Raw genomic sequence first — 15,119 nt, 5'->3', positions numbered from 1 at the left:
TTATTTTATTTTTTTAAAGTTTTATTTATTTGAGAGAGAGAGTAGGAGAGGGAGACAGAGAGAGAGCATGAGAGGGGTGACAGAGAGAGAAGCAGACTCCCCACTGAGCAGAGAGCCCGATGTGGGACTTGATCCAGAGACTCCAGGATCATGACCTGAGCCGAAGGCAGTCATATAACCAACGGAGCCACCCAGGTGCCCTTTGCTCATGTTTAGTAAGGCTTTCCTCAGGAAGTAATTAGTTCTGGAAGTTTCCAAAGCTCTTTGGAAACTCAGCCAAGACACCACTTTTTGTTGTTGTTGTTGTTGAGGGAGAGGGTAAAATAACCCAAATTATCATGTGTCATTGAATGAAGAACACCAGCCTAGGCACATTAATGTGTGGATAGGAGAGGAAGCTTGGTGAAGATGTTGAGGACGGCTGCGCGTACTGGCTTGGCTTAACCTCTTCAGAGTTCCAGTCACCAATAATCACATTTCAGATCATCACAAAAGCCCAGAGATTCCCGAGGACCTTCCTATGGGCTTTCTCAAATATATAAAAGACCTTGATTCCTTGAGAAGACAGTTCCCATTGCAGATCACAATCTTGCAAAACTTCTACAACACCCACACAATAAAAACGTAAGGATATGAGCTTTATATAGAAAGAGAATCTTGCTTAATTATCAGTTGTAGAGCTAGAGCTTCAATTTCTTTTTCCCCTACCCCCAGGGCCATGAAGGGGTGATGATTGGGATTAAGCTGCCCACTGCCTTACTCAACCAGCCTCATTTCTGGACCTCTACTACCTTGTGAGGTTCCAAAACACACTGTGTGCCATTCCCCACCTCTCTGCTTTTGCATATGCTGTTCCTTCTGCCTGGCACTCTCTGCCCTGCCTTAGCCTTCTAACAAACTTCTGTTCAACCTTCAAAACCCCCCCTGAAATGACACCGTTTGGTGAAGTCTTCCCCGACTCCACAGAGAATCGCCCACAGTTAATCAATGGTTCCATACTAGCTGGTACAAAGCTTATCCCATTCTACAGGAATTGTTTGTTTTCATGTCTGTCTCTCCCCCCAGATCTGAGAATTCCTAAAAGGTAGGGCTGATGATTTATGTCTGTGTCCCCAGCCCTGGCCCAGTGCCTGGCACGTTGTGGATACTCAGCAAATGCCAGCTGACCAGAAATGGATTCTCTTTCCTGTAACCAGCAGAGTGTTTTGCAAGGTGACTGACCAGGATCACAGAACAAAATGGAAAACATTCCTAAAGGGAACCCTGGAGCTCTGCCTGGTATTCGGAACTAAATGCAGAAAACTGCTAACAGTCAATGTTCGTGCTTGGAAGGCACACAGCATTCAAAACTTAATGGAGACCATTTGCCTCGAATCTATTTTAAGAAGATTACATGTAAGGAGAATTTTTCTGATCATGTGATTAAGCTCCAGAACATGAATTTGAGGAAGTGACAGGTACTCCCTATTGAAGAGCTGCATAATTTATGTATTTTGGAAAAGACTGTTTGGAGTGAGTAGGTAAACATGAACAGAGACTTCTGATTGTAAGTTTATGTAGTAGAATTGCTCAGCTCTGGGCACTGGACATGGGGTGGGGCTTTGGTAGCTTCCCGTGGAATGACGTGGCCCTCCGTGAACGGGTGTTGGGGTTGGATACATAACTGTCACTTCTCTGCACAGCTCCTCACAGCTTTGCCTCATTTGCAAACATCTGAGGGATTAGTAAATATTAGTAGATACATGTTGTCGGTAAATAGACTGCGAGAACTGCCAGCACCTGCTGGTGCTAAGTCCTTGTGCTCCTTTCTGGCTCCGAGTCTTCCTCTCTGCCTCCTTGTTCCGCAGCCTCTTGGCATGGATGTGGGGATATCCAACTGTACCAAAAGAGGACTGGGAGACAAAGGAAGAAAGGGGGCAGGTAACCTTTAAGGGGAAAGGAAGTGGGTATCGTAGTTGGTTCAATTCTGTGCTGGGGGTTCCCTTGTAGGGCACTTTGGGGGAATGGAATTTCTTGAACTGCATGTCAATCAAAACAACAGTAGGTTTGAGAAAAGAGGGAAGGACGACACAGGAATGTGAAAGAAGTGATTGCTGAGGCTAGAAATGATTCTTACCCACAAATTAAAATGGGCAAAAGTTCAGCATTAGGTTATCAGAGAGAACCATGAACTTATATTGTACATTTGTACCTTTTTCAAGTTTAGTGCAATTCCTTCATTGTATATCTTTTTTAAATCAAGATTTTATTTATTTGACACAGACTGAGAGAGAAAAGGAGAAGCACACTCCCAGCTGAGCAGGGAGCCCGATGCGGGACTCGATCCCAGAACTCTGAGATCATGACTTGAGCCTAAGCAGACACTTAATCGACTGAGCCATCCAGGTTTGAGCCATATATTTGTTGTATATGGCTATATACATATATACATACGTATATGTAGACACACATATATACATATGTATATATGTATACATACATATATATAATATACAGATATATTTGTTATATATCTTAAATAGTCTCACTATTTTATTAAATTTTTTATTGTGATAAAATAGACATAAGACTTACTATTCTAATGATTTTTAAGTGTATGATTCTATGACAATAAGTATTATTTACATTGTTGTGCGACGGTCACCACCATCCACCTCCAGAACTTCATCTTCCACAACTGAAATTCCATATCCATTAAACAAGAACTCCCCATTTCCTCCTCCCCCAGCCAATGGCAACTACCATTCCACTTTCCATATAAATTTGAATACTCTAGGCATCATATAAGTGGAACCATACAATACTTGTTTTGTGACTAGCTGGTTTCACTTAGCATGTTTTTAAGATTCATCAACGTTGTAGCATTTGTCTCACTGGTTAATTGTTATTGTTGGGGAGGGGGAGAGGCACAGGGAGGAAGAGGGAGAGAATCTCAAGCAGGCTTCATTCACAGCACAGAGCCCCATATGAGGCTCAATCTCGCAACCCTGATAATCACGACCTGAGCCAAAATCAAGAGTCGGACGCTTGACTGACTGAGCCACCACTGTTTCATAAGTGCATCTTGCAAAATCCTTTTTTTTTTTTTTTTTTTAAGATTTTATCTGAGAGAGAGGGAGAGAGAGTGAGCGCGTGCATGAATGGGGGGAAGGGCAAAGGGAGAGGGAGAAGAAGATGCCCTCACACCCCGATGCAGGGCTTGATCCCAGGACCCTGAGATCATGACCTGAGCTGAAGGCAGATGTTTAACTGACTGAGCCACCCAGGCGCCCCACAAAATCTTATTTCTTAAAGTATCTCCATGTGTAGATAAAGTAGACATCGTCATCTCTAGTTTACAGTTGGAGAAACTGTTGAAGAGTTTGTTGAAGAGAAACTGTAGAAGAGTTGAAGAGAAGATAAGTACATCAGATATGACTGGATGCTTTTACAAATCTGTATCCCCCTATACTCTCTCCCTCACAACCTTCTTTCTTTTGTCAGAGCCCTAATTATGTTCTCATATTTACTGGCAAGCTATGCCAGGGAATACTCTTAGCTCCATGAGTAAATCTTGATTAGTTTGACTCAATCACAGTTATCTCAGGTCTTTTGCCAATGACTGGTTTAGGTGATACACTTTTGGCCAAGAGACATAAGAGAAAGCTGAAGCAAGACCTTTAGAAAGAGTGTCTTTACTTTTACAAATAGACACAAGAAGAAAAGGCCTAGTTTCTGCTTCTCAAAGTGGTCACCTGTGTGGGTGATGCTCGGAGCTCGACAGCCATCTTGTCACTATGGGAGGAGTTAGCAAATGTTGACATGGCAGAGGAGAGAGATGGAAGAATGTGATCCTGAATGATATGAATAAGCTGCTGAGTTAATCAACACTGGAACTCCCCACCTTGATACTTATGTGAGATCATAAATTTCCTTACTGTTTAAAGTGCTTTTAAATTTTCTGTATTTACAGCTAAAAAAAATACTCAATGATTTTGAATGATAACAGCTGAGCAGGAATGCAGAAGATGCAAGTCTCACTCCCCTTTTCCACTGGATGATGCTAATGCCTCAGGACTGGTCTTTTGCTATGCGACCTCCCAACCTGTTGTATTATTTCTGAACTGTTGGCTGTGGGAAGTAATTTTTGGTGAAAAGGACCTGTGGAAAATTAAGTTCAATTTTGAGGAAAAAGTTGGAGGCACTGGAGAAAATGACGAGAGACACAGAGTGACAACTGCCTAGTGCATTACAACTGGAAGGATGGTGAAAAATGTTATTTGGGAACGATCCGCTGAAACATAACAGTCAGGTCTGATGAGAAGGGCTAGATGGAAAAAAGCCAGCCAGTGAGGCTATAAGAGCCAGGGAGCTTTTCCTTCCCATGGGAAGCCCAGCAAATCTTGGAGAGGTGGTATGTAGCAAATGGGAGACAAGGGCATGACATGAAGATGGCCAGGGGAAGGGCTTTGAGACACCAGAACTATTCGGTGCTGCTAGAGAAGTAATATAATTATAAGTACATACTAAGCTGACTCCAATGCTCACTTAAGCCTGTGATAGATTCTATTAGCTACTTTTTATAGTTTACCCAAAAGCTTTCTTTTGACAAGTGACCTGGGTATGTGATCCAGGTTCGGACAATCATAGTACTTCATTGTCCAGGCAAGTTGAATTGGTCCAGGTGATGTGCACACAAAAGGGCCAAAGTCCTTCCTGAAAAATAATACATGGATTTTGAGAAAAATAAGGTGTTTTTTGCTAATAGATAAAGAGAACCAGAGATGAACAAAAATGAAAGGCAGATGAAAAAGAATTAGGTGGCCCCAGGTTCTCTGTGTCTGACACTTAAAAGGCCTTGGTTCCTATAGTGCTTGGTTTAAATCAAAGAGGCAGGGATACCTGGGTGGCTCAGTTGGTTAAGCATCTGTCTTTGGCTCAGGTCATGATCCTGAAGTCCTGGGACTGAATCCCACATTGGGGTCCTTGGTTGGTGGGGAGCTTGCTTCTCCCTCTCCCTGCTGCTCCCTCTGCTGGTGCTCTCTCTTTATAAATAAATAAAATCTTGGGGCGCCTGGGTGGCTCAGTGGGTTAAAGCCTCTGCCTTCGGCTCGGGTCATGATCTTGGGGTCCTGCATTGGGCTCTCTGCTTAGTGGGGAGCCTATTCCCCTCTCTCACTCTGCCTGCCTCTCTGCCTACTTGTGATCTCTCTGTCTGCCAAATAGATAAATAAACTCTTTTTAAAAATGAATGAATAAATAAATAAATAAAATCTTAAAAAGAGTCAAGGAGCCATCCCAATGTGGCAGGTTATATTTTTCAGAGATGGCCAATGTGATGTATCCCACTCTGATTATGTTGCAAAATTGACACTCTTCTCATCTAGGGTTGTGTCTGTGTCCCTTCCCATTGTACCTGGTCAGACCTCTGTGACCACCAGGACAAAAAAATATGGTGAGGTGATATCATGTGACTTTCAATGCTGCGTCATAAAAATCTCATGCACCAAGAACCTTTGATTTTGGAGCTTTGACACAAAACTTGAAGAAGCCAAGAAGAAGAAACCACATGAAGAGGCTATGTATGGGGGTCAGGCCATCGGATCAGCTCCAGCTGAAGTCCCAGCAGACAGCCAGCCTCAATTGCCAGGAGTAAGACATGCCCAGATGACTTCAGCCACCAGTCACCCTGAGCTTTTGAGTCCTCCCAGCTGAGGCCCCAGGCACTGTGGGACAGAAGCCAGTCATCTCTATGTGTTCTATCTGAATTCCTGACATACAGTCCATAAGCATAATAAAATGATGGTTTCAGGCCACTAAGTTTGGGGATGGTTTATTTATAGCTACAGTTAACATGAATACCCAGTGTTCTTCTCAGTTATGTGAACCAATACATTCTCTTTTTTGCTTAAGCTAGTTTGGATTAAGTTTCTGTCACTTGCAGCTATAAGAAATTTGATTCATGTACTCTTTAGTCTGTAGGTATTATTCACTGTTGCAGATCAGTTTTTCAATTTACCAAAAAAATAAATAATAAATAATTTTTATGTGGTCTTCATGGAGAAAGTACAGAAAAAATAGTGAGAAGGATAGAAGACTCAGAATTAAGAAAAGGGGCTAAGAAAAGGGCCCTCTTTTTGTTTTCTTCAACCTGTGAGTCCATGGGTAATGATATACCTTATTGCCTCATTTAAGCCATTTAATTTTTTTTTTCACTAGTGTTGATTTCTGGCCACTGACCAGCTGAGTGACCTTTGACAAGTCATGACACATTGCTGGGTCTATTTCTTTTTTTAGAGAGTTGTAGTGGAGGAGCTATTTCTTCATCATCAAAATGAGGGAATGGGGCTAGATATGATATTATTATTGATATCTATAATTAAAATAATAGAGGTCCATTATTTTATATATATTAGTGATAACTGTGTTATTATGTTAGGTGTATTTCCCATATGACTCATTTTACTCCTATACAGCAGCTGTTATTAGACACTTTCTGGTCCTTTTCTGGACTGAGATTTCATCAATACTCCTTCTCTTGTGCCCCTCACTCTCTTAACTCATTGAGGATATGTCATGTGTGACAAGTTCCTGGTTTTCCAGAAACTTATGTTCAGATTAGAAAAGTAAAGCTGGACTAGACATTAAATTATTATGGTCTAAACTGAGGGGCACACCACAAATACGATAGGAGTAACATTTGTTATCTGCTGCCATGTAACAGATGACCACAAATTTAGCAGCTTAGAACAACACACATGTATTATTTCATAGTTTTTGTGGGGCAGGGGTCTGGACTCAGCTTAACTGGATCCTCTGTAGGGTCTCACAAGCCTGCAATCAAGGTTTTGGGCAGGGTATGTTCCTTAGTGGAGCCCAGGATCCCCTTCCAAGCTTCTGTGGTCTTTGGTGGAACTCTTAGAGGCACTGGACTGAGGGCCACCATCTTCTTGCTGTCAGATAGGGACAAGTTTCCAAAGTCTCCATTCCTAGAGGCTCTTGCAGCTCCCTGCCATGGGCCTTCTCCACAGGCATATCAGAACATGGAGGCTTTCTTTCTCAGAGCCAGCAGGAGACTCCTTCATCCTAGTAGGCTAAGAAGTGTTATACAATGGAACTGTTTGTATGGGAGTGACATGCATCACCTTTGCCACATTCTGCTGGGCAGAAGAAAGTCACAAGTCCTGCCCACAGGCAAGGAGAGGAGATTACACAAGAGTGTGACTTACTGGGAGGTGGTGGTGGTGGAGTGTCCCAGGAAGGTGTGTTTGCCACAGAAATTTAGGAAAAAAAGGTAAGTCAGAGTGAAGTGGACTCCCTCAAGGGAGGTTTTATGGAGGGACTTAAGCTAGAGTTTAAAGAAGGAGTAGAATTTAGACCCCCAAAGAGGGAAAGAGAAGAGGCAGACTATCTAGAATCAAAGGACCATACACATATGAGCAAAGGTGTGAAGGTGGGGTTCTCTCTTAAGTTAATGTCACACAAAAGCCCAGTGGAAACCTGCTGACTTCTTATATTACAAAGGACAGGAGGATCTTTTTTTCTCTTCTTTCTTTCTTTCTTTCTTTCTTTCTTTCTTTCTTTCTTTCTTTCTTTCTTTCTTTCTTTCTTTCTTTCTTTCCTTCTTTACTTATTTGAGAGAGAGAGAGAATGAGCGTGGAGGAGGAGCAGAAGGAGGAGCAGACTCCCCAGTGAGCAGGGAGCAACTCCAGGATCAAGACCTGAGCCAAAGGCAGACACTCAACCCATTGAGCTGCCAAGGTGCCCCTCTTTTCTTTTTCCCCCAAAGATTTATTTATTTATTTGGGAGAGAGCTGGGGAGGGGGATGGGGCAGCACAGAGGGAGAGGGAGAGAGTCTTAACCAGACTCAGGCTGAGCACAGAGCCCCAGGCAGGGCTCCATCTCATAACCCTAAGATCAAGATGTGAACCAAAATAAAGAGGGGGACGCTTAATGGATTTAGGTGCCTAGGAGCCCCAGAACATTTTTTTTCTCTTTAACCAAAAGGAAGCTGGGTATTAAAGAGAGTCCTGGCTGTGGTGTCAGAAAATTTGGGTTCATGGTTCAGTTCTGCTATAAACTAGTAGTATGATTGGGGCCTGCTGGTTAGCTGAGCCTACTAGCTTCCTGTGGATGCTTCTATTTATGTTGCTATTGTGAGGACTTTGTAAGCTCTTGGGTGGGAAGTGCACTTTCTGGGTCCCATTTCCAAAGGCAGCTTCATCGAGTTCCAAGATCCCACTCTCTCCAAGGCCATCTCTCTCTGGCTCTCTGGGAATCCTCTTTCTCAGTCATCACCTAAATGGCCAGGGAGAGGCACTCTCCAGGTTCTGGCCTTGGCACCTCTAATCACTTTGTTATCCGCTCTGCCTGGTGTGCTCCTCCATCACCACCCACCACCCTGAGCCCACGCTCATCAATCCATGCTGGGGCCAGACCCCTTCCCCAGTGCCAGACTCACGAAACCAACCAATCCAACCTGGATCTCCCCGAAACCCCTCATATCTTTCTCATATCCAGAACTAAACTCATTGCCCTCCCTGCAAGCTTCTTCTTCTTCCTCCTGGTCTTGGGAAATCACACCACCAAGTCTCACCGCTTGGAACATTCTTTCCTGCCCTGGCCTCACACCTGAGCTCCAAGTGATGCCAAGTCCTCTCTGCCCAGTGTGACCCTCCAGTCACCACAGTCCACGCCTCCCTCTTGTCAGTTCTCACGGGAGTCAGGGCACCTGGTTCTCAACATATCCTTTTGGCTCATTTTGTTCTCCACACTTCCTGCTGGATGAACTTTCTCAAGCACGAATTTAATAATGTGTCTGCTCTGCTTTAAAGCATTCAGAGGCCCCTAAATACTTGGGAATGAAATTCAAACTCCTGGACATGATTTTCAATGTCTGAAATCCTCTCCGATGTGATTCTTGCCCACGTCCCCTCGCCTCTGCTCCAGTTCTACTGAACTGCAGTCCGTTCTCACATGGCACCATGTTCTTTCAAGTCTCTGGGTTTGAATGCACTGTTTCTCTGGTCAGAAATACCTGGCCACACCATCCTTCTCTGCCTTGCCAGCCCTTCTTATCCAGAATTACCCAGCTTAGCTGTTCCATTTTCAAGGCTCTCCTAGGGGCACTCTTGCCAGCTTGTGCAGGCCTCTATCACAGCTCTCGTTACTCCACAGACCCAAAGCCTGGGTTGTAACTGTTTTTTTTCTTTTGCTCTCTTCCTAGTTGTGAGTTCTCCAGAGCAGTAATGGTGTCTTATTTTAGTTTCTTATTTTGATGCTCTGATCATCTTTTCTTCCAATCTGATCCTTTCTACATATTTTATGTAGTTATATTTTGAATAGGTAACACATTCGTCTGCCTAACATCTGCCATTCAGATGTTACAAAAAGCTATATAATGAAGTCTCCCTTCAACTGCTGTCCCACTCCAGTGGTCCAATTGCCCTCCCCAGAGGCAATCAACATTATCAGTTTCTTGTGAATACTTCTAGGGATATAAATATTTCCAGACATAAAAACATATCTATGGTTCCCCTTTTATACAAAAATGTTATCATGTTCTACAGACTATGCTGTACCTTGTTTTCACTTATGTACTGTATCCAGGAGATCATTTCATTTCAGCACATAAAAAGCCTCCTTATTCTTTATTTTCGGTTTTCCATTGTGGTTGTACCCTAAGTTAATGAACATTGGGTTACTTTCAGTCTTTTGCAAATACAGCTAATACTGCAATGACTCTCTTCACAAAAATGTCACTTCACACACAAGTGTAACAGTAGAATGAATTCCTAGAAGTGGGGCTGCCAGATCAAGGTGTACGTGCATTTGTGAGTTTTACCATGTCATACTGCCCTTCATGGAGTTTGCAGATTACATCTTCTTTATCTTTGTATCCCTAACACCACTGCAAAGTCTAGAACAGAGCAGGCATTCAGTACATTTTTTTTTTTTTTGGTCAAATAAACAAATGAAAAAATAGCTCTTTCAGTGAAAGCTCCCGTTTTCCTTTCTTTGATGTCTAGTGGAAAAAATCTATGCCCATATAGAGCTCAATTCAAACCAAATGATTGTAGAGTATTACTGTAGAGCAAAATTCTTATTATTTCAACTTGTACTATTTTCCCTATTTGTGCAATTGATATACTTCTTCATCAGGTTGATTATAAAATAAGATCATACTAACTTCTATGTTCTAATATAATAGCTGAATCCTTATCCCACATTTTGTAAGATGTCTTAATTATTCTACTACTCTCTTCCCCCACATCCTGAGCAATTACTAGAAGCCCATACACAGTCCACAAATTCTTTCAGGTCATTGCTTGTTGCTTTAATATATGTCATCAGACCTCTCTCTGCAATGAAACTTTTACTGCCTTTTTTTTTTTTTAAGATTTTATTTATTTATTTAGTTGAGAGACAGAGAGAGTGTGGGGCAAGGGGAGAGGCAGAGAGAGCTGGAGAGAGAATCTGAAGCAGACTCTGCGCTGAGTATGGAGCCCAACCTGAGGTTCAGTCGAAGGACCTCAAGATCATGACCTCAGCTGAAACCCAGAGTCAGACACTCGACAGACTGAGCCACCCAGGTTCCCTGCATTTCTTTTCTTCTTTACACTGTGAATCCCTGTAGCTCCTCCTGGATTGTTTACTAGCTCTATGGATTCTCTATGCCTGTTTATTCATCTATAAGTAGGGCACATTATAGGATTGTGAAGATTAAATAAAATTACAGATGTAAAGTGCTTAGAACAGTGTTGGGCACATAGTAATGTTGAGAGAAACAGTTCTTTATGGGTCTCTCATGCTTCTACCCATCTTCCTGGGTATGCCAAAAGTGCAAGACCCTGACTGCTCTTCACCAGGGTCAATTCTCAAGGTTGCATTTAGAGTGAGCAACTTTAAGGAAAGAAGTAATGTCTCCCTACATGACAGAGAACAGGTTTGTCATTGCTTCCTATGAAAAGGCAGTTTTCCCCCAACTCAGTGTTCCTTGGTTGTGCACAACCAAGTAAGTGCACAGCCTTCATGTGAGCCCTTGTAAGACCTGGGGGAAGAGGAATTGACACAAATGTGCTGAAGCTCATGTTGCTTCCTGTGTGGTAATAGCCCTTTGTCTCCGACCCAATAATTCTGTCTTTTGTCAGCATCCACAAAATAGTAACAGACTAACTTATGTCGAGTCACAGACATCAGTCAGGAGGGTAAACTGAAATACTAGACTCCAGTACTAAGTGCTTAAGTAAGCTATTTTCATTATTTTGGTTCTTGCTCTTCTTTCTTGCCTTTGCTGGGCATTCTGCACACTCTCTGTGAGTGTGCATTTGGGTAGGTAGCTGAAAAGCATCAACTGGGCCATTGGCCAAGAATTCTACAGTGCTGTTTGGGGAAACAAAATAAATCAGAAATAAAGGATAACTTCAAAATCATTGCCCAATTTAAATTATTACTTAGCCCCTCTAATATCCAGTTCTAAATCGCTGAGACTGTAGTTTTCTCTGCATATACTTTCTGTATAGTTGGAGTATAGTTTTTATATAGTTGCAACACGTGAAAGTTGCGAAAAAATAACCGGGTCTTATTTCCTGTTAGCTAATAGCTGAATGAGTTTGGGCTCTCTACAGTTCAGTTTCCAAATAAGTGAAATACAGAAATGAATTCATGGTCCACTCAGCTCACAAGGTTGCTGGGGCCACGGAATAAAATAATGTATGCTAACACAGAAGGTACTGAACAAATGAGTTGTAATGATTTAAGGTTGCAACTTAAGGCTGTCGAGTCACAAACATCATTTTATCCTAATACTTTGCTTTAGAGGCTACAAAATGAGTTCTGAAATGAAAGAAGAAAAAACTTGACCGCATGTCAACAGTTGGAACAGTCCGCCGCACTCGATGCAGTGTTAGTCGCCCAAACTACAACTCCCGTCAGGCTTTGTCCCCGAACTGCGTCACACATAACCTCCGCTCCGCCCCGGGCCCTGCCCTCACCCCCGCCCCCACCGTCCAGAAACTACAACTCCCAGGAGGCGCCACGGGCCTAACCATCCGTTTTCCCCCCGCCCCCGGCCTCCCCTTTACCCCCTCCGGCGGCTCTGTGACGGACTTGGGTCCCGCGGGCGGCGGAGCGGGCGCGCGCGTAGGGGGTCGCGCGGCTGCTGAACTGGGCGAACGCGCGCGAATAGGGAGTGGAGGCGTAGGGGGGCGGCGGTAGGGCTCGCTCGCTCGCAAGATGGCGGACGAGGACGGGGAAGGGATTCACCCCTCAGCCCCTCACAGAAACGGGGGTGGCGGCGGCGGTGGGGGGTCCGGGCTCCACTGCACCGGGAACGGCGGCGGGGGAGGCGGCGGCCCGCGGGTCGTGCGCATCGTCAAGTCCGAGTCCGGCTACGGCTTCAACGTGCGGGGCCAAGTGAGCGAGGGCGGGCAACTGCGGAGCATCAACGGGGAGCTGTACGCGCCGCTGCAGCATGTGAGCGCCGTGCTGCCCGGGGGTGCGGCCGACCGGGCCGGGGTGCGCAAGGGGGACCGCATCCTGGAGGTGTGAGTATCTGGGCGCCCGCCGCCCCACCCCACCCCGCCCCCTCCGGCCGTCCCTGCCTCTCACTCTACCCCTGTCGAGCTCAGGCCCCACTGTCCCCCCTCCCCCCTCCAGCCCCGGAACCGGCCCTAGGGACTCCGTTCCCCTCAGGCCCCGCACCTCCTTGGGGTTGACCCTTTCACCTCCCCGCTCCTTGGGTTTTCGCAGCGCGCACCTCCCTCCTTGTAACCAGTCTACGTCCCTGCGCCCCCGCTGTTTTTACCCCTGCCCCCATTCTTCTGCCTTCTTTTCGGCCCCATTGCTTTACCCCTGGGTATGTCGCTCTCTTCTCCTTGCTGCCCTCATAATGGACTTCTGTCCCCTGCTGACGGAATCTCCTTTTCTGACCCGGCCTCTTTCGTGTCCTCCCCAAGTTTTCATCTTAAGCATCGTAGTTTTTGTTCGCCGCTGCGGTCAACCCTCATGGACCCGTCCCTCTGTCCTCTAGACGAAGTAGGCAAACCTGTGATCTGCTCCCACTTTTCCTGCGGAAATATCATTCCTCTACTGCACTCCTTTTGCTTTCCTTAGTTACCCTCTCCTGTGGTTAAGCACCCCCTCATTTTTTCTATCCTGCCTTGTGTCCCTTTCCCCCCCTCCCTTTTGGATTCACACTCCCAAGAGTGTACCTTCTCTGATCCTTGCTTGCATGCCTTTGTTTTTGTTTTTGTTTTGGTGGTGGGGGAGGGTGTCTCTGACACTAGTTTCTTTACACTATTGTGTAAAGAATATCCCATCTCACGCAAGCATTTCGAATCTAGTATCTACCATTTCCATGTACCTCTGTGAGCATCCGTATTCTGAGCCCCCCCCCCCCCTTTTCTGATCTTCATTTTTGCACCATACTCCTACTTCTTTTTAGTCAGAATTATGGTGGATCTCTCCTTCATTCCTGCTTCCCCCCAAATTATGCTCCTCTTTCGGGTCTTTGATCTCCTTACTTTATTGGGGCATGCCCTTTCTATTCTCTCTTACTACATCCTCGTGTGATCCCACGCTTGAGTTTATCCTATTCTTTATCTCCTTTCACTTCTCAGTTTAGGCTCTTGCTGCTGCTGCAACCCATCCTCTTCCTACTGCAGCCCCTCCTCCTTCATACTCCTTCAACCTTACTTCCCACTGCATCCCAGAGCTCTGCTGCCTTGTCTTCCTGTGTTTCTGTGCAGACCTCCTCCATCACTCTCATCCAGGTTTTACCCTTGGTGCCTTTATACTTTGTATTAAAATTTATATAGTGATTGCTGGTTGACTCTCATTACCTCCATTCTCCTCAGCAGTCTTCAATCCTGTATCTCTTGCGTTCTTACTGAACCTTATTTTTTCCACACTTTTGCCCTCTCCCTCAGTGCTTGGATTTGTCCTCATGAGGTCTTTCTCATTTTTTATAAATGTTATTTTAGTTATAATTTCCACAACTTTCAGTCTCTCCTGTAGGAAAACAGTAGGTTTGCCGAAGTTTTCAAAGAGGTTAGTATCGTGAGGATCTAGCCTAGTTGAGGAGTCCCTCCCTTTTTATTTACCTCATCACCCCTGCCCTTATCCTCTACACACTTTCTCTGTGGAATTCACTCATTCTGTTTACTCTTACCTTCCACCTGAAGACAGAGTAGCTCATCAAAATAATTGTTTGGAGCTATTTAACTTTCCATTTATGTTTTCTTTTTCCATTAATGTTCTATGTGCTCTTTTTTCTTATTCTCTGGTGATACATTTTTAATCTTTGGGGGCCTGGGCATTCAGATATAGAATGGAGTTGTGACCAAAATTTGTTTCATACCTGGGCATCTAATTCTATTCTTTCTAGATAACTAAAAATCTGTGGTTGATGTTTCCTTCTGATAGAAGCTCTTGTAATTGTCATTTTCCTTTCCCTTTGGAAGTTAACTTTGGATCCAGGTGTTTATCTTTAAATTTAAAATTGAAGTATTTATTTAAAATTAGAAATTCATCATAAAGTTCTACATTACTCTTTATAAGAACTAAAGGAACTAAAAAAAAAAAAAAACTAAACCACAAATAATTCTGTAGATGACTACAGCTAACATGATCAACCATTTCAAATATATATGTGTGTGTATATTTATATGTATATAGATATATATATATCAACTAACAATTTTAGAATTTTAGAATCTTGACATAAATTAGTTACTGTAAGGAATACTTCAGATGATCCCTTAGGACAGATGGAAGGACTTGCCTCAGGTCCATATTCCAGGCTAGGCCCATTCCTCCTCCTAGAGAGAAAACATTGAATTTTGGTGCATACGTGGTGGTGAGTAGGGACTTTGTCTTAAAAGAGACAAGAAAGTGGGCAGGACAAAAGAATGCTCTTTGCTTAGAGAACCTTACTCTGGAGGGTTGTGATGATCAGACTTTTTCCTGGCAATGGTTTCTCACCTTTCAGCTGTATTTGATTTCCAAATTCTGTAAAGCTTCTTTGCTATCGTTGTGGAAATGGTGATAGTTGGAACACGGAGTCAGGCAAGTTGTCAAATTGTCTGAGACTTCAGCTCTACAGCCTCTTTCCTTCTTCCAAAGTCTTTATCTTCTCCTT

The 15,119-nt window shown here is 44.0% G+C and overlaps 1 protein-coding gene across 1 annotated transcript in view; it reads left to right on the top strand.

Annotated features, from left to right (window-relative positions):
* Positions 1–11,983: 11,983 nt before the first annotated feature.
* The window catches only part of SNX27 (sorting nexin 27), a 65,801-nt gene continuing 62,665 nt past the window's right edge, over positions 11,984–15,119 (top strand). Inside the window, exon 1 of the mRNA XM_082685841.1 lies at positions 11,984–12,525. Coding sequence (XP_082541967.1) covers positions 12,215–12,525 — 311 coding nt within the window. The 5' untranslated portion in view covers positions 11,984–12,214. The remainder of the gene's footprint in view (positions 12,526–15,119) is intronic.

This window comes from Mustela nivalis (genome assembly GCF_964662115.1).
Source record: "Mustela nivalis genome assembly, chromosome: 10".
Lineage (NCBI taxonomy): Eukaryota > Metazoa > Chordata > Mammalia > Carnivora > Mustelidae > Mustela > Mustela nivalis.
Note: the sequence above shows the minus strand (reverse complement) of the source record. Positions and strands in the feature narration are given on the sequence as shown.